The following is a 26,346-nucleotide window of genomic DNA, read 5'->3' as shown; positions in this document are numbered from 1 at the left end:
AATTACGTAATTTATAATATATAGAAAACATTCAATACAAATATAAACAATGTTCTTGTGCTTTTTGTTTAGATATCCATGCGAGGTTCGAGTTAGATCGGTTCCGCTCCAGCCCTGCAGACGTCATGGTAAAAAAAGGAAAGACGACGAACCTGATAATTCGAGCGGCAAGAAGGATACAGTCAAGACTTTCGCGGAAAAGATGGTGGATGCTGGACGTTCCGTGGGACACGCAGACTCGTCCAAGCCGCAATTGAGAGACTCGCAATTATCATTGGAGATGACACCGATGTTTGAAGGAATCGACGCGCAGTTGCAAAGTTCTCAGGTATCATCCACGGTCTTAGACAGTCCGGTATCCATGTATCAAGGTTGGGGATCGTATCAGAATGAGCAGCAAGGATGGAATCGAAATGGCTGGCTCGAACAGCGAAAAAACAACTGGTTGAATCCATGGGGAGAGTATCCCTCGTTTAGCGGTTTAGAAAGGGACATCAAAGTAGACCCAGACAGTACTAGCTTGGATCCAGATATCAGACCTAAAAGTACCGTTTCCCAAGAAGAGCACAGACCGAACTCGAGGAATCTAGCCAACTCTACAGTGGATTCAGCCAGAGGATGTTATGGAAATTCAACTAGAACTCACCCCGTTTCACCTCGTTCCCACGCGAGCGTACCCGGAGAGACTTCTTATGGCATGTCACCGAGAGGCTGCGGCCCGATGCTTCACGACCCGAAGATGATTTCGTCGAAAGATCTGGAACATTCAAACGTGGAAAATAATTACAATCATCATATGATACCTGGAAATTATCTCGCTCCTGACAATAGACAGAATGACTGTTCTTCGAGAATCGGTTCCCTCAATTCATCGTTCGGCGTGGAAGCCACGCGAAACACTCCATCCAAGATGAATCCGTCGCCGACTATTCATCACGTTCGCAACACGGGACAAGATTATATCGCCAATCAGTTGAGATTATCATCTCCTAGATACACGGGAGATTCTAGTCAGCAGAAATATTCAAACACCATTCAGACGCAAAATTATATAAACGCTGAAAGTTCCGCGAGATTGCTGAGGCCACAGACCGAGCAAACGTTCGCAAATAGAACGCAGCATCCTTATCCATCGCAACAGCAGATGCAATCGCCCGTAAATTCCGGTTATCAAAATCAATATGGCGACGGTAATGCGGCAAATTTATTCTCTTGCATAGACAACGGTAATCATAAGTCAATGGAAACTCCGAACACAGACATCTTGATGCACGGTTCATTGCATTTGCCAGCATTTGAACAGCGAAACAACGCGCAATGCTCATTGATGCCGAATGATCAACGAAAACCCATTTATCATGCGCAAAGACAATCGGAATCGAAGCCCTTCGTGGTCAATCACCCTGCATCCCCGTCTTCCGATCAAGCTGCTTGTCCGCGTAATTGGAACACGGCGAACTCCTGGAGTCCTAATCAAGTTAAAAATCCGCAGCAATTCAATGATCAGCAGATAGGCGATAGAAAAATCTGGGCCAGTAAACTGGCAAGACCGGACCAAACCAAGACTACTTCCTGGGAAACGCCATCTGAACCGTCGCCATTCCGAGTGCCAAAAGGAAGACCGCCCTCGCGCACGATATCCAATCAGAACCCGTCCGCAGAGCCCAATACGTATCCAAATCCTTTGAACAAAACGTTTTTAAAACCATCAGACTCGACAAAGCCTATCTTTGCGAATGCTCTAAATAGCAGCTCGGTCCAAAACGGATGCATACCCAATCAAGCGAAGAATAATTATCCAGGAGATAAAATCCGAGAAGGATTCTACGACGGCAGGCAGGAAGTGTCCAATTCCAACTCGAATTCTCTGGCATGGGCCGAGGAGATGAAACAAGTACAAGATTTTCACGCCATGTCCGGTTTAAGTCACCATGCGTTTCCTCAATACACCGGCTACCCGACTTATCCGGTATTCGAGAAACCCTACGCAAACTCGTGGGAAGGTTACAATTATAATCATCATCAGTCGTATCAGGCTTCGGAATATCCTCAGCAGTTTTACCAGCAACCGAAGCGCGAGGGCTGCTTTCACTCGTCCCAATATCCGTATCAGGGTCTGAATCCAACGTACCAAGGTCTGAATTCCGGTTGGACGAGGTGGGACGCACCGCGATGGGACATCTACGGACCGCCACCCTACTTCCCGGTGTTACCGGAACCTCCGCCAAAAGCGGAACCGCTCGGCGAAGTAGCGGACTACTCTGAGAACGAGGAATGTTTCAAGGATCCGCAGATGGGCGGTGTCGCAATCGCCTTGGGCCACGGTAGCGTGCTCTTCGAGTGCGCGAAGCACGAGATGCACGCCACCACCGCCTTGAAAGTGCCCAATCGCCTCAATCCAACCAGGATTAGCTTGGTATTTTATCAACATCGCAATCTAAACAGACCCAGGCACGGTTGGGACGAGTGGGAGGAGAAGATGCGACTGCGCAAATTGGGCGTCACGACGTCCACCATCGGCAGTATGTCCTCGTCAACGACGTCCAATTCATCGACTTCGACTACCGCGACGAGTCCCGGCAGTTCCGGAAAGACGACGCCACTTCCATCGCTGACGCACATTCCAAGTGTTCCCAGCTCGCAGTTCATGATGAGATCGCCCACGTATACAACGATGACTTGGACGACGCTCTTCCCGATGCACCCTTGCATGATAACTGGCCCGTACCAGGAAGGCGGTGCGATTGGATGAGTCGAGGTCGGACGGTACAACTTCGATCGTTGATGACCGAGGCCTTGTACCGAGAGACGCCAGAATCCAACGAGAGGATCTTAAGATACCGAGATCCCGACACGACGAGAATCGCGACGACTCCGATCGAGGATGAGCGACGAGGCGGCGACTTTACCACGAGAGGCTTTATATTGTTATTATCGTTATAGTTAGTTATTCCGAGAGAGAAAAAAGAAACGAGAACCACAATTTGCACTGCCATTTTTCTATTTCGGGTTTTACGCAGGATTTAAACATATAGCGACAAAAAAATAACATGCTCGAAGAAAGCCTCGCCGGGTGTGATGTCATCCTGTATAGGGGCTCGCATTTTATATTGACTTTTTACTGACAAACGAGGCTTCCGCGATCGAGTCGGAGGCTGCAAAATTGAGATGACAATGATATATAACGACCGAGGCTAATGACGTATCAGGAAAGCTCCGATGAAAGGCTACGCCTTGCGAAGACTTTGATACGATTATAGATTTTCGTATTCTGATCCTGTACACTTTAAGTAATATCGCTTACATATAACGATTTCGTGTTGGTAGAATTGTAATCTTATTAGCTAGTCGAAGTCTAGATGATGAATCACGCGATATCACACGTATACACAGAGCACACATTAAGCGTACTGTACACTCCAAAAAAAAACTTGCACGACATGATCTCAGAATTATCGCACTCCACCGAGAAACTTTGTATAGAAGACAAAAAAATAGAGAAAACATTGCATTCACGTCTGAAAGAAATATCAATTATTTAATTAAATGTACAATAGAAAGCATTGGGTTTTTTTACTCCACAAAGATTGAGTAAATATTATAATATATTGACATAAAAATAATTATAATGATATATTATAATATCTTTTATATTATATAATATCATTTAAATAATGTATCGAAAAATGCTTTCGAGTTGTAATATCCGATTAATTTTATATTTCTTTTTTCGCAGTCTGGAGATGAAAAAAAAATGGTGGAAGGGCGTTAATTTCGGGAACACCTCTTTTTTATATTCGTTAGTTGAACGATTCTTCTCGCGAAAAGGTCCAAGCACAATCCTAAATATATCCCAAACGAGGACACGACGACAATGATGATCTCAAGTCTTTAAATTAATTAAACGATATGTAATTGTATATCTGATTTCTAGCCTTTGTACATTTCGCTTCTTATTCTCGTATTTATTTACGTGTTTGTACTCGTAGCTAAGTACTAAGTACGATTATAATTCAAATGGCAAGCGATATAAAATACTAACCATGCGTCCTTCGGGTCGGCTGAGTACAAAGCATTTATCTAACAATCACGTGACGCGTAGAGTAAGGGTGGTGTATCTATTTGGTCCGCGATGATATACGTTGGACACAAGCCGAGTGTTGTTCTCCATCATCGATTTGACGTTCTTCCCTTACGTGTGCTTGTTTCACTTCACTTGTTTAACCCTTTTTACTCGGATCTAAAAAAAAAAAAACATTCGGCATAATTTGTTAAAAAATTCGGTAAAACAAATATATATCAAAATAATTGTGTACGAACCAGTTTTTTAAGGGGTAGAGTTTAAAGGGTTAATCACATTTTTCACAATATGGGCGATGAGAGACGTTTGCATTTGACTTTCTCTCGCCGACATGAAAGGGATGGATAAAAAGAAATGGTCGAAGGCTAATTGGTGCGACAAAAAAAAGGGATTTGATCAATTCTCTCTGAGATTCGACGCGTGGTCATATATATTATTGAATTAGTAGAAATGGGGAAAGAGATTCGATCTGTGACTTTATCATTATCTTTTTCAATATTCCTCGATTTTATTTGTACATATTAATCGTCTTTTAGTCTGAGCCTGTTGCAAGCGAGGCCAGGCAATAGAATTCTGCCGATGACCTTTGATATCGAGGACCAACCTCTGGCGATGTGGCCTCCTGAGGAATTGTAGACGCCCATCTGTCATCGTGGAGAGCCTTTTGAAGGATTTCAATGCGGCGGTTCGGTGTCTCTCTGATGACAGCGAATCGAAACCAACTTTGTTGCGCTAACACATGATTTCAAACAGCGGATCCGTTGATGAGAAATGTAACGTTGACGCATTTGACACGTCCAGACTAGCCAAAAGTGCCCTGTTCGTCTACATCCCGTTACACTCCTGTCAAATTATGTCAAGCACATTCCATATTTCTGTTAACAGACCCCAGTAATATCTTGACGATGTTTACGCCTTCTATATCTTAACTCATACTGTCTTTCGAAGTTTAACTTATGCTATTTTGAGAGGAGTGACGGGTAGGAAGCTTCACTAGGTTCTCTAAAAAAAGAAGATATCGTGGACTCTCTCTCAAGTTTTTCAATCTCCCCTGAGGAAGACCGAAGAACTCAGAAAAAGAGTCCTTTTATCGAGAGTCTGAAATGCCGCGCGAAAGCAATTTAAAAAGTGCTCTCTTCGATGACACTGGGCGCAAAGAGAGTTGATTCTGGAAGAATTAAATAGAAGAAGGAAAGATAAAGCTTCTCGCGAGGAGACCCATCGTCTATGTTCAGTAGAAGAGTGGTAAATACGTAATCCAAGTATACCCTATCGGAAGACTGAACAGAGGAAGGTATCCGAGGCGTGAGAAGGCGAGAGAGCGCAGAATCGATAATCGAAAAGGTCCACTTATTTATTTATTTTCGCTACGAACGTCTATCTTTGACTCTTTCAAATAAGCGTAGCACTTTACAGCGGAAAAAAATTTGTATTTTAGCTAATAATGAGGGAGTGAATTGTGACGAGTTTTTGATTCTTTGGCTCGCGTAGTCGAGTCCTATCTTTCCTTTTTGCATTTATGTCCGCAAAAAAATCGGTGGAATGAAAAAAAGAAAGAAGCGAGACGCGACCAACCCTCGCCTACTGGAGTATTATAGGAATCATTAATATATTATCATTCATTAGTTATCGCATGTAATAGTAAATAGTAAATAGTAATAATAATAATATCGGCAACACAGTAATAACTAGTAATATAATCTAATTTAATGTATTATTTATATTAATTAAGTTTTATAACGTGGTGTTGTACCGTTATTCTACTTTTTTAACAGCAAGTTGGCGGCTCGAATTTCGATCGAGATTATCTGACCTTTCTGTGCGCGAACCGGTCGATCAATGTCTCTCCTTAAAAAAAAATGTCCATGTCCTACATTGACTTTTTTGCTCGTAAACAGCCTCGGACATACGCATACAAAAATTTTAATCGGAAAACAATAATAAATATTAATCGAGTATCTTTCTATATTTTATAAAGTATGAGAGTTTCATCGTATTAAATTCAAGTATTCTAGAAAAAAAATAGAAGAGGAATTTTCAAATGTGTATGCTGAGTATAGATATTTATTTTAGATATTTAAAAGAAAAAGAAAAAATTATAGATCTCGACAAACGCGCATGGAAACGTCACGATACATTTCACATCGAAAATTCACACACATATATTAATTCTCCGATCTATTCCAAAAAAAGTATCTCCGTTCTATATATAATATATATATATAATATATATAAGCTAATAAGTTCGCCACTACTTCTTCTTCACGTGATAGAAATGCGTACAAGTACGGCAATATGGGACTATTTCAAACGCAACACTCGTTTCTTTCGCTTCACACGCATATATATACATACGCGTCTCAATCCGTAATAATATATGATAATAAATGCGTAATATCCGGATACGCATATGCGAGAGATCACACTGATACATTTTCTAGATAAGGCAGCTTTTTTATTTCGGATGGCAATGAGAGTACAATTGTAGAATATCATCAGGGCCCGATGGCTTTTTTTAACATATACGACAAAGATTATCCTCCTCCTCGTATCGTTCCGCAAGAAAAAAAAAAAAAAAAGTGACAATACAATGACAAACGCGATATCTTTGTATCGAGTTTTGATTAAGCTCTTGAAGCGCGTTTCTCCCACAGATTTCGGATCTAACGGGTGTCGCGAAAAAACACTCCATGCACAGCATCATCTTTTTGTAAAAATTTGTTGTTTGATATTTATTATAGCTCGGGAATATTTTTAAATCTCCCTCCTCCACTTCTCTCTCGCAATTAAGAATAAATTATGATTGAAATTGTTTTACATTTTGAAAGCATGATGATGGATGATGATGATGATGATGATGATGAAGAAGAAGAAGAAGAAGAAGAAGCATGAGCTTTCGCGACACCTGTTGCATTCCACGTGCAAGGGAAATCAAAATTCCATATCAACTTCCGGAATGAACTTAGCCTTATTAACGCGCACCTTAATAAAAATGCCATTAAATAACTATTACTACTTCCAACTGTCTATAAGTATATATTGAAGATCGTTGTTCTTGCTAAAAAGTTTTTTATGAAGGAGAAAACTCTCGAAATACACATACCGTTCTCGACGATGCCAAAATAGTATTAAATAATGAGGAAGTGTTTGTAAAATATATAACAATAATTGATATATACAAGAATGAGAAATAATAAACCATCGCGTGTCCGAAAGATATAGATTGATATGCAACGATTAGCATTTATCCTCGTAATTATTTCTTCTTTGAGAATCTTTGTTAGAGGCACAAATTTATCAAATCAAGCAAATACGTAAAAATTGCGAACATATTTCTTAGATAAAATTTTTAGATAAAAAAAATTATATTTAATAAATCGACGAGCGATTTTTGCGCGATTTTTCGAGCGAACGAATCGTTGCATAAATCCATGTAATAAGGAGGAAAAAAATCTGAAATCTGATTAACAGAGATTAATTAAATTAGCGAAAAAGGGGGGGTTACGATTGAAGATAGAAGGACGGTGAATTAAGAAAGAAATAAACGTTGAAGAGTGTATTTTTTCTTCCAATGCCAAAAAGATGCCATTTTGTTTTATACAAAAAATCCTATGAGAAAATCCAGAAAAAAAAAGAAATAATAAACGGTCGAGTGAAGAAGAAAGAGAGAAAAAGAGAGAGTGAATGTGTGAGTGAATGAATGAGAGAAAGAGAGAGAGAAATGCAAAAACAAATTTTTTAAATAGTTTTTAGCAAACGTATGGATGTTTGTGTAACAATAAAAGAAAACAACAAACAAAGCAAAACGAAACAAGTCGATGTATATGTTTCGCGAAATCGATTTTACACGCCTTCCATCCATCAAATGTTACAAAAAGATCTAAAGAGCGCTTACATCAGCTTAACGTGAAACCCTTAATCGACCCAAACTTTATTTTACTCTCTTTGTACAAGTTGTATACCGTTTTAAAAGTGCACACACATACCAGCTGGGTTTGTTACAAGCCGATTTGTTGATGTAACTCACTCAGTCCGAGAGAGTCCACGGATGTATGTTGTAAGGATGCAGCGTTACATATACACCGACCACATATATGTATATATATTTTTGGATAAAGCCATGAAGAAAAAAATTTTTAATCGAAATTCGGGCGGGGACGCGCGAGAACGTGATTATCTCTCGGCGAAAATTCGCAGGTTTTTTCGCGAGATTAGCGAGAATACGTTCTTCCTGAGAGCGAGATAAATAGAGAGAAAGGAAGAGAGTGAAAGAGAGAGAGAAAGAAAGAAAGATAAAAAAATAGTCGAGAGAGCTTTCACGCACGTCGCTCCCCAATGTATTTATGAATATTTATTTACGCGAAGAGTGGAAAAGAAATTTAATATATTGACGTTTAAAGAAATGAATTGTAAGTTATAAGCGTAAGTTTTCTAAGAGCCATAAATTGTAAAGCATTTTTTTGCGCGCGATAAAAATCGCGCGCATAGACAAATCGAAGCAAGGATGAAGATGGGAGAGACAGCGAAAGCAATGAAATAAAAAGACTCACTTTGGGCGAAAAATATAAATGAGAGAGGACGTTTCAGGTTAATAATAAAAAATTTCGTTCAGGGGATGCACAGAGAGAGAGATCCGCGTCCACTTAAGATTGAAGTATGCTTAAAAGTACGATATAGTGAGTATATGATACGTATAAGTAATAAAATAAATGATTTTAGCTATCGATGACTATTATCAACATAAGAATACATTTAGACAAAGATATGTGGTAAGACAGATGTAATTGTCCTTTGTGAATATACATAAGAGAGAAATGAAAAATACAAAAAACTTTTATGAGTACAATCGCTTTCATTTTTTTATTCGTGTTATATATTCCTGCAAGAAATCTCGACAATTCATGGCAATGTATAATATACTGTATATATTGATGATTTATGAATTTTATATATTAATTTATATATATATTAATTATTTTTATATTAATTTATATTAAATATTTAGACACCATGTAATGCATTTCCTACAAAAATATCATAACAGTCGAATACAAGAAGTAACAAATGACTATCCTCTTTTTTTTTTTAAATTGTTCTGTATAGTGTAATTAATTAGCAATAAACTCACTTTTCCTTTGATCTAAGAGATAATAAAGGCGACTGTTCTGGCTGCGAAACATTGAAATCTTCACATTCTTTTTTTAATTCAAAAATGATGTGCCTAATTGCTGGCATCCAGGTACGACAAGCATTTGCATGCTGCATCATAAGAGCAATGTGGATCTTGTCAGCTTGTTTGATGTCTTTCCTCAGCAATGCTGAAAATATACAATACTTGTTACAAAGATATATACAATTAATATATTTTATATATATATATATATAAAATATATTAATAAATATAATATATATATTAATAAATATATATATGTAATATATATATAATAACATATTTAATACATAAAAATATTGATATAGATGCAAAAGTTTCATCAATACCTTTCGATATATCCAAAACATTTTTCTGTATCATATCGTTCAATTTCTTTTCACGCCAGTCAGCTTTCATGCTATCTAATCTCCTTTGTATTTCTTCTGCCTTGTTCGTGTCCATCTTCTGTTTTGTCATTACTGATTCTAGATTGGCCAAAACTTCAGTCAAAGCTTGATCTTTGTCAAAATCTGTTTCCAATGTCCTTGTCGTAAGATCTTTTTCGTTAGGTGCCACAAGAGGCTTGTGGGGAGCTGTAGTTATTACAGGAGCTGTGGAAGATTGTAAAATAGGAGGAGCATTCGACGGTGAGGGCGAACTGACTCTTTCTGTGGAAGAATTCTGCGAAGACAATGGAAATGCCACTCGCTTGTTTAAGAGTCTCTTGCTTCCGGAGGAAACATTCTGCGTAGACAGAGCCCATTCTGGTGGATCGTTCCAACCAGGATCGTGAGAGGATGGCAGTGACTTTTGGCTCGACACTGTGTCAATGGACGAGAACGAAGGAGAGTCTTGCTCCATTTTCTAGGTTAGGTCTGACAAATGCGAGATCGATTAATTTAAAGGAAAAATTAAATACAGATATCAGTTTCAGAGACTCATAATATAATATATGACGAAATAATACGTTCCTTGACAGATTCCTCCCTATTTAAGATTCTTTACGTCTTGAGATGATTGTTTATTTCTGTCTGGACACTATATCATTGGACGAGAACAAAGAGGAGTTTTGCTCCATTTTTAGGTTAAGTTTGACAGCTGACAAATGCGGCATCGATTAATTTAAAATGCAGAGTTTATAGTTTCAGAGACTCGTAATAAGACGAAATAATACATTCCTTGACAAATTCCTCGCTATTAAGATTGTTTACATATTTCGGGCCTCCAGCTCGCGATTCAACGAAACCAGTTTTTTTTTTTTTTTTTTTTTTCTTTTATTTATATTTATAGCGACAATAAAGTTTTTTTCAGTCTTATTAAAATAATATATACGTAGAAATCATTCATCGATTACAAGGCGCTCCATGTGCGCATACATTTCTAGCTGTATTTACATGATAAAACGAGAATGTGTATAAAAGATCACGTTCAGTGAACGTGACAATTTGAAATCGGATCTGTATAACCTAACGTATCTATAAATATATACATTAATCACAAGTAGAGTCACGTAATTCTCTTCTATCTTTTCCTTTTTATATTATCTCTCTCTCTCTGTTTCTCATCACTTCTCTTATATTTTTCTATCTACTTACATTATATGACACCTGACTATAGCTGAATTCCGTAAAGCGCATATGCACGCATTTTCTATAATATACGTGACGTGTACTATAGATAAATGCGCGCATATGCGCTTTACGGAATCCAGCCTTTGATTAGAGCGAGAGCCAGTGTTGCCAATTTCAGGGGCGAGCCACGAGCCTAGGCAGGTGGTGGGGGGAGCGGCGTGGTGGGGGTCGGGGGTGCGCGCGCCGTTTCGTCACGTGACCGCGTCACGTGGTTTGGTGTGCCCCCCACCACCACCTCTGCGCAGCTGCCAACCACGTGACGAAACGGCGCGCGCACCCCCGAGCCCTCACCACGCCGCTCCCCCCACCACCCGCCGCGGCTCGCCCCTGAAATTGGCAACACTGGCAAGAGCGCGCGCGCGCGAAAGAAAGGGGGAGGGGGAGAGAGAGAGAGAATCTCTCTCACTCCACCTGTCATCTGTCATATGGTCGCGCGAATTAGAATGAGCAGCGAGAGAGAGAAGAGAGATGATAAACAGAGGCATATAAATAAGGCTCTTGTACATAAAACGCGACAACGCATTGCAAGAAACTGATAACCAATCATCACGTGTTACTATTGCTTCTGAAAACATATTGAAAAGCTGATTGGCTAATTTGCAAGACAATTTTATTAGACTTGCTGCGTATTCGCAAAAGGCATAAAACTTATATCGGACTATATATGCATTAAAATATTGAAGATTAAAGATTAAAATTTGATTAATCAGGGCACAAAGGGATGAGCTAAAGCTTCTTTGTCCAGATGGATTAAATTTCAATCTTCAATCTTTACTCTGAATTTTCAAAATATATACGTATATACGCGTCTGATACGAGCTTAATGTCTTTGACGAGAATGATTTGCAAGACTTACGTTTATAATTGATCAATCTTTCAAAACTCGTACGAAAAATTTCGTCGAAATCTTCGAATAAGATAGATCTGCAATGATTCGACGAATTTTACCTTCCTTGCTTTTACGCCTAGTTTTGCAAAACCGCGTTAATCATTCGTATAAATAAAAAAAATGGTTCGAAAAAAAAGGAATACTTGCGAGATCACTTGAGGTCATTATTGACTATTCATGAAGCAAACGTTAAAGCGAAGTCTAACTAACAACGTCGTCTTCTCGACATTTAGTAATTGTGCGTATTTACTCCTAGCTTCATCGGTTAGTATTTCATTAATTTTTAACGTAGTTTTTATATACCGTATATAGCTTTCATCCATTTTTTAAATTTTATTTTATTATAATTCTTTTTATCCTCGCATTTTTAAAGATATATGTGTATATATATATTAGAGTTAACAAATCCCTCTACAGCTAGATGATAGCTCATGTTAGATACTCAAATAATTAATATATTGTGAAATATAATTTATACAATATTATATGTACATATAATAATATATATCGCGTAAAAAGAATTTGGAATATATAAAATATCATGACCTTTTCTTACTACGACTTTGATCTTTGGATCTTCGTCCACAGAGATTGCTATACGTATAATTTTATTTACATTAATTTTAGTTACACCTGTACAAGAAGGACAATTTTGTTGCATTAGTCAACAATCAATCAGTGTCTGAAAAAACAAATGACTGTGGATGAAATGACGACATCTTCCACGGAATCTCTAAACATGGCAAGTGTTTCTTATACATGGAGTGATATAATACCACATCCTTGGCCACGTGATCGACCTATAATACACGTGTTTTTCCTTCGCGTATATAATATATTTGACTTGCCGAATTTTAAAAATAAAATAATGAATAATGAGAATAAACAAAAAATTGTAGCGTCATTACGGTAAAAGTACACGCATTATACAGCCATTTAAATTACTCGCTACTTCAAACTAATATACAAATATTCTGTTAATTAAGCTAGAGAACTTAATAGATAGTTTGCGTGATATTCTCTCAAATGTGCCATGTTTCGAAATGTGATGCTAATCAAATGTTTCTTCGTTGACGTAATGACTCAACTTTTATAGAACCTTTGTTCTGCAAAACTGGAAAGCGTTTATGATACCTTTTTATAATACAGCTTACTTGCTTAAGCGAGCGTATAATTATATTTTAAAATATTCTTTACAAGATTATATAAAAGATTCGTATTACGTATTTCGTAAATCATAAAAACGTAAAAAATTACGTAATTCGTAGAAACAGCGCAATACTTGTCCAAATGTTTGTGCTATTTCGATATTGTTCGATAATATTTCTATACTATATTTATTAACGAACGATTGAGTTTCGATTGGTCTCAAAATCACGCAATTTCCGATTTTTTCAGCTGAATATGATTCCTGAATAAAAATTCTTCCAAATTTTCTATCGAACGAATAAGGTATACCAAAAAAATTCTTGAAATAAACCGTCAAGTATTGCAATATAAGTTTGCACACCGTAAATTATACATTGAAATTATTATAAGAACGGAAATGGAAAAGTTTCTTGAATAATGAAATAATCACATTCAAACGATTATTATTTCGACTGTTTCTCCCTTTAATATATGCATAAATGTATATGCTTAAATGACGCTCGCTTGAATAATGTAAATGGCATGTCGAAATTCAAATTTCGCAATATTTCGATTATTAAAATAACATGAACGTTATAATGTCGCATATGATTATTCTTCGTATATATTCGGGATGCGAAATGAGATGTAAACAGATACTAATCAGTTCCTTCACTCATAATTACATATAACGAGATTGGCATATGTGGTATACTTATGATAAAAGCTAGTAACATATTTTAGCTCTTATAAACAATTTTTGCGTAATAAAAACGCGTGTTCCATAATATTAGGACTCTCTGTTACAGACTATTATTATCCCTATGAGCACCGATTATAGCATGGGAATATTAAAAGTCACATACGCGTAACTCGCACTTTCGACAAGGAAGTGAAATGCGAGACTCTTTCTCTCTGTCTGTCTCTGTTTCCCGATTTTCCACTTTCCAGATCGTTAACCGCGAAAATGACCAAGTACATACATACGTGAATATATACAGGGTGTTACAAAAGGATCGGATTTGCTTAGCACCATGCGATAGAGAATGAAAATCTAAGAAGATTTTTCCTCGACGAAAATGTCGAGGGAGGTCATCATTTTTTTGCAAGTTCCCAATTTTTGCCATCATATATCTTAGTAACTAAGCCTTAAATTAAAATTCTATTAAATTAAACTCGACCTGAAATTAACTGAAGAATGCAGTTTTGTTAATCTTTTAATTCCATAAAGTTTATTTTGCGAAGAGCCCTTCATTTTCAATCACTTATAACTCGAAAATTAATGATGCCTCGACATTTTCATTGAGGAAAAATCTTCTTAGATTTTCATTCTCTATCGCATGGTGCTAAGCAAATCCGATGTAACATAATGTAACAGCTTTTGTAACACCCTGTATACGCACGCAAGAAACAGCTACTCTACGAAAATATTTATAAAAAGCAGCAATTGTATTATATAAATTCTATATAAATTCCGATAATTATAAAACGATTAAATAGTTTTTTAACGAAAACTAATTGCTATCATCGACGATTAAATTTCGATAATTATAAAATGATTATATAGTTTTTCAACGAAAACTAATTGCTATCATCATTTTAGTCTCAGAATCTATAATTATCTAATGCATATTTAATGTACATTAAATATTTATTTAAAAGGCAAATCTCTGATATAAAAAAAAATTTCCGACAACATAATTAATGCGTTGTAATATAATATTAATGAGTTATTAATTTAGTAATATTGTTTTTTGTCTAGAATGAAGTGGCAGTGGATATTTCGGATGCTGAGGAAGGCTCGGCTATTTGTTGCATCGATATCGAAGAAGTCGGGATGCAAGAAGTTGTTTTAAACATTTCCGAACCAGGTAAGTAATTTCCTTTATATATTTATGATTTACGTAACTTTAATCTATTATATTCAAAATTATAATCTTAAATTATAGGAATAAAAAAAATAAGCTATATTAATAGCATTAAATTATATATTCATGGAGAAAAATACAAAAGTCATTATTTCTTTAGCTTTTCAAACTTGAAATGCGAAAAATCTGTCGTAATTCTTAATATTTGCATGAAGCGATAATTGAATTTTCAAACACAAAAGTTTCCTCTATGACTATAGAGGCCAGCTGGGCTTATAAGAATTTCACTTGTTCTTTGTCCGCCTTGAAAGGATGATTTAAAAATAGACAAGGCGAACTGCAATAAGTAATGATAAAGTCGCAGCTGTATAAAAGAAAATTACACACTTAGCGATAAATGTAAGACGAACCTATAATTTTCCAGTTAGCTAAGGTATATCACACATATATTATTTACTGGACCTGACATATTTTATTCTATCTAAGTAGGTTAACGATGAATTTTAAGCTCAATCAATTTACACAATTTGATCAAATTTTTACTAAGTAAAAGTAAAAATTACAATGACTCTTGAAAGATGGTCTCAAAATTAATTAAAGCTAAAATTTTCAGAAATTTAAATTTAAAAACCGGAAATTCAAGATGAGAGAGAAAGAATTTACGATTTAAAATTGTATGCTGATGCGAATCTTGAATTTAGAATCTAATAGAAAGTAATTATGGAAAATCAAGTAATTAAGACGATTTATACACTAATTCACGCGATTATATGTATTCTGCAAAGTTCCTTTAGGTCGAAGTAGCTTAGGTCGAAGGACAAAAATTTGAGAGATATACTTTGTTTTACGATCCGAACTGATCCCCACCACATATCGTTCTCGGGCCTTTCCACATCGTCGATCCACCATAGTCTAGATATTAAAGAACCAGTCTCGAATCTGACAAGCTCGAAAGAACACTCGTGATTTCGACACCGAGTATCCATGAAAAAAGATAGAGCACACACAAGTGCGAGATAAAATTATCTCATTTGAAAACATCTCTAACATTTCTAAACATCTCTTTATAAAAGATTCTTATCTCTTATCTCTTATTTTTTTTTATCGATCAAAGAGAAAATTATATATGGTATTAATACGGCTATTATATTATTTAGAAGTCAATGTACAAACGCAATAACGCAAAGTTGTTCGATATTAATACGGGATATTGTTTGGAATTTATGTGCCCACTTGCTATAACGAAATATTCTAATTAGAGGGAATATTTTTTCTGTGAAAAAATGTCGAGCAATATTGTGAATGCGACCAAAGGAGATTATGTAAAAATACATGTGCAGCCAACGCAGAATAACCATCACAATAACGGTATGCTCCTTTTCAATATTTGACACAATACTTTTCTCTTTAATTTTAGCTATTATCTCCAAAATGTATATTCTCAGACCGAATTAAAAAAAAATATATCTTCTAATTTTTATATTTAATACTTTTATCTTCGAAGATTGCTTCTTGGATTTTTGGTTACAAGTTGCCTTAAAAAATGCGCAAAAATAAATTCGATAAAACGAAAAAAAGATTACATAAAATTTGCAAAAACGTAATTGTTGTAGAATAGTTGACACATGCTTTTTTATATTTATTTTATGTATTTAAAAATATAATTTTAAAAATTTTCTTATACATATATTTTTATATAATTTTATATTTATATATTTATGTATATCTATTTAAAAAATAAAATAAAAAATAAGAGAACGAAGAAAATGATTATTTTAAAATCAAAATATATATAAAATATATCACATTCAAATTTTAATAAGAAACATGAAAAAATTTTCAGAAATTAAGGGAGATTTTTCAAAAGAGAGTAATTAAATAAAAATAAATTAAAATGTTTAAATTATCATGCTTTTTTAACTCGACGCTCAACTATATTAAATCTCGAATCTGTGTTGCTTCAAATACACAGAATATAAATATATATAAAGCAAATAATAAAACGCTCTTGTCAACAAGTTTATTACATAATAAACTTTCTCTAAAATCGATAAGTTAAAACGTTAAATTAAAAATCACAGATAACTTTGTCGTTAAAGAGATAAATGGGTTAGAGACGAGATTTGACGAGATTTGGCGCCAGGAAATCTCTCTTGCAATTTACAAAAGCGAAAGAAACAAAATACTTACTTCCATATCCGGGAGAAAGTATACGTGTAAATCTGAAGAATGCGTATTATGTTTCTATAAGGAAATGCACGTGTGAGACTGGTTTGTAGATATGCAGCTATATCCACCCCACAAAACCGGAATTCCACCCTTCACTTTTGCTCGACTTGTTTTATCCGCGATTCGCGGCTTAAGAATTTTAACACCTACGGTCCTCTATACATCTTATGGCGCGTCAGCTGATTTTGACAGGTGGTACCCTCTTACGACAATTACCATTAACTAACGACTGTGACCTGCTCCTCAGGATCTATTTATCGATATATATATATGTATATATCTACCTCCAGTAACTCTATTCTCTTCAGTGATCCTTCGGGTCTCTGTCATCTTGTTAGTAGTTGCCTCGTTTTTCGCTCTCGGCGCTCTTTTCGCCTCCCTTCTCCTTCTTCTTATTTTTCTGTCGGAGAGATAACGAGAGATGTGAATACATTTTGTTCCCTCCTTGGATTGTATTCGAGAGCTTATTGGTAGTATGTAACGTGCAATTGTACATGCATCACGCGGTCAGCTGTACTCCTTGTCAACTAAACTTGTCACGAACTACGGGATAGGAGCAAGAAGAGCAAGTGTCCCAAGATGATGGGTGAGACACCATAATTGCCAACGATTTTCTTTGTTTTCGCGTCAGATCTGGCACGTATCATTACTTGATCCAATAATACAGTTATTTAAAAGGAATATCATAGGCAATATTTTCTCTCCATATTCTCGTACGTTTGTTTTTATCACCGTGTTATTATCTTTAATTGACTTTGATAACCGTGAAGTCATAGCTGAAGTCTTAGCTGAACTGAAGAACGTACACCAATCGGATTCACGAATTTTACGACTGTTGCAAAGCTGTTTTTTCTGCCGAACGCGGCCATTTCGGACAAATTTATGATTTTTTTTTATGACGTAAGCCTTAAAAAATTGAGACCTCTTCACCTTGTTACGTCATTCGATATCGAGAAAAATCTCAATGTTATCTGCATACAAAATAAGCTACAAATATGTTATTTCTGCATATGAAATATTATCTTCTCTTCTGTATCTAAAATGGTTCTCATCGTTTCTCGTTTCTTTCTCCTACTTTCGATGGGTGCATCCAGAAGCACGATCGCTCACTGAGCGCTCAGTGAGCGATCATGCTTCTGGATGCACCCAATGTGAAGATAGATTTGTGCTCTCTGACAGATGCGTAATATTTGCGCATTATCATGATTTTTTTTCGATTCTTTTTTTTTCTGTTGTTTTGTCATTGCTAATGAACTGATGGATGACAAACTGAAGAATGAATTGTCATTATGACAATTTATATTCAATTATTTTTTTATTTATAATCTTATTACTTTTGAATCTTTTCACCAAGTTTCGTCATCCTTAACTTCTAGATATCCTATCCTTGATGAATTCCTCAACATACTTATAATCTCTTCTTGTGCTTAATCTTTCAATCTTTTAGGGCCATTTTGATTAAATTCCGATTAATAATTTAATCGATTAATTGATTAACTTGGAGAAATAACTAGTAGAAGCAAATTAATTTCAAAAAAGTCCTGTTATATTGTATATAATAATTACATCGCGCTAAAAATTTTGATAATAGTCTTCCTGTAAGTCAATTAAAATTAAGTTAATCGGGATGACCCTTAGACCCTGAAAAACATATGGGAATAAGAGAGTTTGGAATTGAACCCGGAAATGACTATGACTCAGTTGTTTTTTATATGGAATCACATTCTCGTTTCAAAATTATATGCTGTGATGAACTGTGATAAACCAAATCATGCATTAGTTCACATGATATAAATAAATCTATAAATAGAGAGATATATATATATAGAACTTATTTGATTATATGATAATGTCATTATCATTACATATTACAAAATTAATATGCGATGATGATATTGAGAAATTTGTATGGAAATTGTCGATTTCAATATCTTGAACTTTTGTAGTTTAATAATTCTTCAAAAATATTTCGAAATACCTCGTGTATATTCCAATATTTCAGGGTTCCAACATGATTATAAATTATAAATATTCAAGGTTGACACTTTTACTATCAAAGCAAAATGCGTTCTATGTCTAAACGAAAACATGTTCGACTTGTTCACTTATCTTTGCATTCGAAATAATTTATTTCCTCTTATTTTTTTTTTATCTGCTCTTTCATGTTTATTTATACTCTTTTTTACATTCGTATTTTATTTTTATTTGTTCTTTTATATTTGTTTATACTCTTTTACACTGAATATTTTAACGCAATTACTTATTTATAATTTTAATAATTTTAATGTTTGCATCTCTTAATAATCTTAACATCAGTTTAAATGAGTCATTATAGCTATCAAATAATTAATTTGAATTAGACTATACTATTGTTCAAAGTTGCATTTTTGTAAATTTTTAAATATGAAAATTAAAGCAATATTTTAATTTCTTGATTATAAAAGTCGTTATCTTGTATAGCTTTTTTCTTTTGCGATATATTAAATATATCTTAGTCCTTTTATCAAATATTTATTAGAATAAAGATTTATCAAAATTATCTAAAGAATAAGATTTTGTGATATGTTAATATCCTTACATATTAATCTTCTAACTTACTGAGAAAGTTCTTAATATTTTACACACACACACACACAAGCTTTTTAAATAATTTATTAACTAATATTAAATTAACTTATTAAATAATGCAGTAGTTATAAATTTGAATTTCTTTTTTTATTAAAAAAAAGCGATTGAAAAAGCGAAATTCAAGATTTGACAAACATTCCATCCTATTGTTGTGCTTTTTTTACATGTATAACGTATAAAAAATAAATCCATAAAAATGAATTTGTACATGATATAGATTTAGTAGTGATTCATATATTTGTTGCTTAATTTAAATATGTATATATTTACGCTTTATTCACTTTCTTATATATTCACAATAATATGCGAACTCGCGGAAGATAACTTCACCCCTTTTAATGTGTAAATTAGTTTAATTTACATATTACCTTTTTAATATTTAAATTAAGAAAGAATTTTTAACTTCACTGAATATCTCTAAGGCAAAATAAGCAGCACGAATCTTTATTTGTTTCAGCGAATGGTAAACAAGTGTCAGAAAATTATGTAGATGTAAGTATATATAATTCATTGATTATATATTTATAAAAGTCATTATTTACATTACTGTCGTCGTATTTATAATTTGTATCAAATCAAATTAAATCTTTTTGATTGTTTAAAAAGATTTTTTTTCAATGATCGTTTTTAATCAATTATTTTTTAAATCACCGTATTTAATAAATTAATATAATTGTGTATAATAGGTAGTTCAGCGGTTGAGAGATACATTTAAAAGTGGAAAATCAAAAGTATTAGAATGGAGGATCAAACAATTAAAGCAAGTTTTACGTATGTTGACGGAAACCTCGTCAGATATTATAGCAGCATTAGCATCGGATTTGCATAGGGTATGGTATAAAAAAAATAAAATATATAATATATTACCTCGACATTATTTTCAATGACTGATTCTTTTTTTTTATTATATAATATTCAATAATTTTCCAGAGCAAGTTCGAAACATACGCATTAGAAATCGATTACATAACTCAAGAAATCAAGTATATGCTCATGCATATTAAAGAATGGTCGGCAACAGAGAAGGTTATTATTATTATTATATACATCATTCCCTACACAATCTTTCGATTTCTATTTATAAAACATGTTCAATCTCTGATGAATACTAAGACGTAATATTCTTGCAGCCACCCAAAGGATTGTCGAATCTCTTCGATTCCGTGGAGATTCGAAAAGATTCCTATGGGATTGTACTAGTCATAGGTGCATGGAATTACCCTCTTCAGCTGAGTGTACTACCTATGATAGGCGCCCTAGCAGCTGGAAATTGTGTGATTTTGAAGCCCTCCGAGGTAGCATCAGCTACGGCGAAATATTTGTACGACACTATTCCGAAATATTTAGACACGGTATGTAGATATGCTGGTTTTATATATAGAATACCTAAAAATTCGTGAATCGAAATATTTTAAAAAAATATTAGCAAGACTAATTGTAAGCTGTAATAAAAGCATTTGCAATTTTTGTTTTGAACAGTAAATGTAAGAAAGAGAAAAATTGTAATATATAAAAAGACGACCATATATACAGACTATATATGGTAGTGTTAATGATTGTACATTATTTATGTATATACGTATAATTAATGCTACAACCTAGAACAAAGATCAATTGCCACCTGTTTATGTATATTTGCTATATATTTTTAATTGATCTTGATCTGAATCATAAACATCATGCAGTAATAAGATGCTGATAAATAAATGATAATTTTTTATCCAGCGTCAACGTTTAAAATACATGATTACGTTAACATATATACAATTCAAGGCTGTTTAACCATAAATTGATTTGCCAACTTCAAATACTTTTATTTCTAAAATTATTGCCTTGGAATAAAAAAGTCGTAAAAATCCTTATATAATCTATTGTGTGAACAGGAATGTTGCCACGTAATATTAGGAGGAGTCGAAGAAACAACAGAGCTACTCAATCAACGTTTCGATTATATTTTTTATACCGGATCCTCTATGGTTGGAAAAATCGTACGGAATGCTGCCAATAAGTACCTTACACCTGTTACGTTAGAGTTGGGTGGCAAAAGGTAAACGAAATATTTAAATGCAAAAAATGCAATTAATTGCGTCCTCTTTCGTATATCTCATTTGGATTAAGCAACATCAATTTCCAGTCCCGTATACATAGATAATACAGTGGATATGCCGCTGGCAGCAAAACGTATTTTGTGGGGCAAATGCATAAACGTTGGTCAAACTTGCATCGCGCCTGATTATATCCTGTGTACACCCGAGGTGCAAAATAAATTTGTCGAGGAAGTTAAAAAGATTCTAAACGAATGGTATGGTGAAAATGCGGAAGAGAGTCCCGATTTGTCACGTATAATTACAGATAAACATTATCAGTAAGTTTTGTATGCAAATATCGCTTATATATAATTATATATACATATATATAATTAAGCTCTGATTAATTTTTAAATTAATAGAGCTTAATATAATTTGATTTCTCTATATTTCTCAAACAATTTGACACAAATCAGACAATTATTTTTTACTCTCCAGGCGACTTGTCAGTTTTTTAAACGGCAATGGCAAAATTGCCATTGGTGGTGATACAAATCCTACAGAGAGATACATCTCGCCTACAGTACTCGTTAATGTCAAACCAACGGATCCTATTATGCAGGATGAGATATTTGGACCGATATTGCCTATAGTAAATGTTAATAACGCATATGAAGCAATTGAATTCATTAATAATCGGTAAGTTATTTATTGTAAGTATAAGCCAGAAGAGATTGAAGAGATCGAAGTAGTATTCCTTCTTCTGAAATAACGCATATTTTTTTAATCCGCGGTTGTTTTTGTATATACCACTATAAATATAGATTTTAGTTATCCGAATACATTTTTATTCTCTTTTATAATTCATCATTCTCGAATAAATAGAATTTTAGTTCAATCTTTAATACTTGAATGTAACTGTAAAAGACAAAAAAATGTTCATCTCTTATGCGCGAGAGAATGGCACGAAGTAATTAACTTTTCACATCTAGTGAAAGACCACTCGTACTGTACGTATTTTCCACGAACAAGAGGGTACAAGATCTAATTATAGATCAGATCTGCAGCGGAGCCGTTTGTGTCAACGACACGATATTGCAATATACCGGTGAGTCCGGGTTTTAGGTGACGGTAGTTTTCTTTTTAAATAATATTTTATTAATTAATTAAATATTATTTAAATATTATTATTTAAATATTATTATTTAAATGTTATTTAAATATTATTATTTAAATATTATTTAATAATTAAATATTATTTATTAAAATTTTCGGAGAAGAAATAATCTTGTGACAAGACTGGAATAGGAATCCTTCCACCATACTCAATTGTTTTACAATACCTTTTTTCTCGTGCCTTTCTCATGCCTGACTATTGACACTGTATATATTTCATCAAGATTAACGATCTGTTTCAATCTTTGGGAAAGATGCGGAGAGAATATTTTTCATGCATTTATATTTAGGGGCACATTCTTTCGCGCGAATCTTTCGAGTTAGAGAAGACAAAAGAGATGCTTTTTTATTTAATTAGAAATATATGAAAGATGTATCTTGTTCTCTTGTAGAAACAACTGCATACTCATTTCTTTCCTCTAGTTTTATGGTTTATGTTGCGACAAGAAGAATTACTACTACTCTACTAAGTCACACTGTATCTATACATATATGTACATAAAACTTACACATGCATGTATATAAAACTCTATTTCCACACAAACTGAATATAAAGAAAGATAATTGCAGAATAATTACAATATAATGAAATATTATTGAAATTTTATATTGAAATATACACTCAATTACTTCTAATAATAATAAATTCAAACAATATCAGCATAAAATTGCATACAAAAATGAAAAATTAAAGATTTCAAAACATTAATGTTTTGCAAATTTATTGGCATAAATTATACAGTTTCAAAATGTTATTATTACGCATAAATACACACATTCGCATTATCACCATTGTCATACACTACAAGAAGATACAAAGCAATATTCTTACATTAATCATTGATTAATTGTTTAACACACAGGGAGAAGGCATTAGTATTGTATATATTTAGCCAAGATGAAGGAATTATCTCCACAATCATAAATAATACCTCTAGTGGCAATGTTCTTGTCAATGACGTACTCTTACATGCAACAGGTATTTTCACATTTGGCCGTGCTGTAAACGTTTTATATTCTGTTTAAATTTTGATTTATCTGTTTATGACACTAACTGCTTTACATTAATTTTATTTTTTGAAATAATATTGCACAATACATAGCAAATTGTGGACACAAACACGCTAAAAGACAGGGATACGTATAAAGGCAAAACTAACACGTGAATTTAAGTGTATATATCATTCGTTATGTGTACGAATTTGTGTTTCAAGACATTTCTATCCTTCTCCTTCCAATATAAACGTTCTGTATTATTTTTATTCCATTGTCCAATTGTAATTAAATCCGATTGCATTTAATTTTTATATATATAGTACATATATATATATATATATATATCACAAATTATATTTATATAATTACTGCTTTATTTGTAATTTTTATATTTTATATTTAGAATATATAAGATTTTATATACATAAAATCTTCAAAATAGATCAAGGTAGATTCTGGTAGATGATAAAAGAAGAAAAACCAATAAACTATAATTATATATTATAAATAAATATTAAATTATTCTTATATTATATTTCATAAACTATCATTGTATATTATATCCTTAGTTGAGACTCTGCCCTTCGGAGGGGTAGGAAATTCTGGCATAGGAGCCTATCACGGAAAATTTACATACGATACATTCACGCATAAAAAGGGTTGTTTAATTCGGAATTACAATAAATTCGCAGAGATCTTGGGAAAGTAAGTAAACCTCCTCTTTTGTTATGTATAAATAATTATATATATATATAACAAATTAGAGAATAACACATTCTGCAATAGTTTATCAATCAATGCTTTAGTTCTTCAATATTTAAACTAATTTCGAAAAATACGTTTTGCAGGAACCGTTTTTCGCCGTATTCCGATAAAAAATTGATACTGCTTAGACATTTACTTGCAAGAAGACCTGGAATACCTGGCGTAAAATATTTGCCATACTTATTAATGTTCGGCCTCGGAGTACTCGCCACGATCGGACTCAAGGCCGTATTGAAGGTACAAAAACGAATATCTTAAATTCCACGCAAACAGTATTGTAAACAAAAACAAGTCATATGTAAACACTAATAAAACTAAGCAGTCTATATATGTTATGAAACTATGTATTGAATAAAACATTTGCTTAATGCTTAATCAATAGATATGGGTAGAGAATGGCATGGAAGGGTACAGGAAAAAAATAATATTTGAAAAAATATGGCTTTCAGGATAGAAAGGGAGAGAAAAAGTGTGAGAGAGAGAGCAATGTATAAATAAAAGCTAACATTATTTTTTTTGTGTTTTAAGTTTCATTGTTTTGCAAAAAGAAATTATATATATTGTGCGTATTTTATATAAATTTATTACGTATGTAGGTGTTTTTCTTAGAATTTTGTAGTTTCCTGAATGTGGATAATGCCTTGAATTTGTATGCATTAAATGGATGTATGTTGAGTGATGTTTGTGAAAGACAATAATAATAATAATAATGTGTACACTACATCATCACTACATATATTACTATTATATTTAAGATAATTTATATCTTGATAATATCATACTTAAAAATTAAATCTCATCATGTCTCATGACAAGATACAATTATTCTTAAATCTGTCAATAGCAAAATATTTTCCAAAACATTATTCAAAGAAAAAAGAAAAGTCATATGCAAATATTGTTGCAGGATTACACGGACGACTAGTTATAACATGACACTACCACGTGCAGCGTCTCAAAAAATAAAATGTACTCTTGTAAAGTGCATTTTTCGAGTTTTATATTTAATCTTACAATTTAATGGGCAATGTAAAAACTTTGTCTACAATACTTATAGTTTTATGTGCATACACATTGTTTATATATTATACAGTTTCACATTTTACACACATGTACAAATATATTCGATTACTTTGTGGATTAGTGGGGGAGATTGATAAAAATATATATTCTTAGTGGGGTAAGTTTTACAATGACTTAAAATAATTTTCATGATTAAATCTTTAATTTACACATATTACTTTGCATTTGTTGTATTCTATATCTTTTAATTGTATTCTTTTTTGCACATTATATTATTTTCAATATACGTTCGCTGAATATAAAACAAAAGATATTATCTGAATGACTGATCCTTTCCATTTTTTTATTTACTAGAACAACATAAGCGCGCGCTACGCGCGCGCCATTCTTCGATTTTATATAAAAAGAATGATATTTTTATATAAAGTTTGTTTAAACTTGATTAATATTTTTTGACAGAAATCAGCTGATTAAAGCGTTAATTTGTTAATTCAATTTTAAAATAATAGTATGTAATAAAAATTATAAAGTAATAATATGTTTTAAATAAAATGTTATAGTACTTTAAACTCGATTAATATTTTTTCACAGAAATCAGTTAATAACTGTCAAAAGATATTAATCGAGTTTAAACATACTATAACATTTTATTTTATAATTTTTATTATTAATTATTCTTTTAAAATTTAATTAACAAATTAACATTTTAATTAGCTAATTTCTATCAAAAAATACTAATAAATCGTTAATTTG

General features: G+C 33.3%; 3 protein-coding genes across 16 annotated transcripts in view; 2 read left to right on the top strand and 1 right to left on the bottom strand.

Moving 5' to 3' along the window:
• Positions 1-5,544, top strand: part of Tet (tet methylcytosine dioxygenase-like) — a 64,279-nt gene extending 58,735 nt beyond the window's left edge. For all 8 annotated transcript variants that reach the window (XM_083046203.1, XM_083046202.1, XM_083046201.1 and 5 more), the window contains one exon: positions 73-5,544. In XM_083046203.1, coding sequence (XP_082902329.1) covers positions 73-2,752 — 2,680 coding nt within the window. In that variant the 3' untranslated portion in view covers positions 2,753-5,544. The remainder of the gene's footprint in view (positions 1-72) is intronic.
• Positions 4,101-17,191, bottom strand: LOC145940731 (steroid receptor RNA activator 1). Of its 4 annotated transcripts, none has more exons than XM_083046212.1 (4): positions 16,940-17,191; positions 9,581-10,108; positions 9,210-9,399; positions 4,756-4,924 (listed from the first exon to the last, which is right to left on the bottom strand). In XM_083046212.1, exons 2-4 carry the CDS (start codon positions 10,092-10,094, stop codon positions 4,756-4,758), a joined length of 873 nt encoding a protein of 290 aa, XP_082902338.1. In that variant the 5' UTR covers positions 10,095-10,108; positions 16,940-17,191. The 4 variants fall into 4 exon arrangements, with proteins under 4 accessions (XP_082902341.1, XP_082902338.1, XP_082902337.1 ...); XM_083046211.1 differs by lacking the exon at positions 16,940-17,191 and adding an exon at positions 10,829-10,960; XM_083046215.1 differs by lacking the exons at positions 4,756-4,924; positions 16,940-17,191 and adding an exon at positions 4,101-4,240 and having other exon boundaries at positions 9,581-10,805.
• Positions 11,940-25,807, top strand: Aldh-iii (Aldehyde dehydrogenase type III). Of its 4 annotated transcripts, none has more exons than XM_083046209.1 (14): positions 11,941-12,017; positions 12,381-12,495; positions 14,644-14,752; positions 20,064-20,098; positions 20,293-20,436; positions 20,537-20,632; positions 20,737-20,958; positions 21,490-21,653; positions 21,741-21,971; positions 22,132-22,332; positions 23,673-23,788; positions 24,375-24,510; positions 24,654-24,807; positions 25,478-25,807. In XM_083046209.1, exons 2-14 carry the CDS (start codon positions 12,448-12,450, stop codon positions 25,493-25,495), a joined length of 1,674 nt encoding a protein of 557 aa, XP_082902335.1. In that variant the 5' UTR covers positions 11,941-12,017; positions 12,381-12,447; the 3' UTR covers positions 25,496-25,807. The 4 variants fall into 4 exon arrangements, with proteins under 4 accessions (XP_082902333.1, XP_082902335.1, XP_082902334.1 ...); XM_083046208.1 differs by lacking the exon at positions 23,673-23,788 and adding an exon at positions 22,626-22,741 and having other exon boundaries at positions 11,942-12,017; XM_083046207.1 differs by lacking the exons at positions 23,673-23,788; positions 25,478-25,807 and adding an exon at positions 22,626-22,741 and having other exon boundaries at positions 11,940-12,017; positions 24,654-25,245.
• Positions 25,808-26,346: the final 539 nt, after the last annotated feature.

Source organism: Prenolepis imparis, unplaced genomic scaffold (assembly GCF_030444845.1).
Source record: "Prenolepis imparis isolate NDT839.2.m4 unplaced genomic scaffold, iyPreImpa1.0 SCAF_9, whole genome shotgun sequence".
Classification (NCBI taxonomy): Eukaryota; Metazoa; Arthropoda; class Insecta; order Hymenoptera; family Formicidae; genus Prenolepis; species Prenolepis imparis.
This window is presented reverse-complemented; position numbering and strand designations above follow the sequence as displayed.

What these genes read in the sequence shown, in the direction of transcription:
- LOC145940731 (XM_083046212.1), bottom strand. Translation starts at nt 10,094, where the DNA reads ATGGAGCAAGACTCTCCTTCGTTCTCGTCCATTGACACAGTGTCGAGC. An exon ending in TGTTTTGGATATATCGAAAG is followed by an intron (nt 9,400 to 9,580) that starts GTATTGATGAAA and finishes GTATATTTTCAG; the next exon opens with CATTGCTGAGGAAAGACATC. An exon ending in TCTCTTAGATCAAAGGAAAA is followed by an intron (nt 4,925 to 9,209) that starts GTGAGTTTATTG and finishes ATAATTTGACAG; the next exon opens with GAGTGTAACGGGATGTAGAC.
- Aldh-iii (XM_083046207.1), top strand. Translation starts at nt 12,448, where the DNA reads ATGACTGTGGATGAAATGACGACATCTTCCACGGAATCTCTAAACATG. An exon ending in TAGCATCGGATTTGCATAGG is followed by an intron (nt 20,437 to 20,536) that starts GTATGGTATAAA and finishes ATAATTTTCCAG; the next exon opens with AGCAAGTTCGAAACATACGC. An exon ending in TTAGAGTTGGGTGGCAAAAG is followed by an intron (nt 21,654 to 21,740) that starts GTAAACGAAATA and finishes ATCAATTTCCAG; the next exon opens with TCCCGTATACATAGATAATA.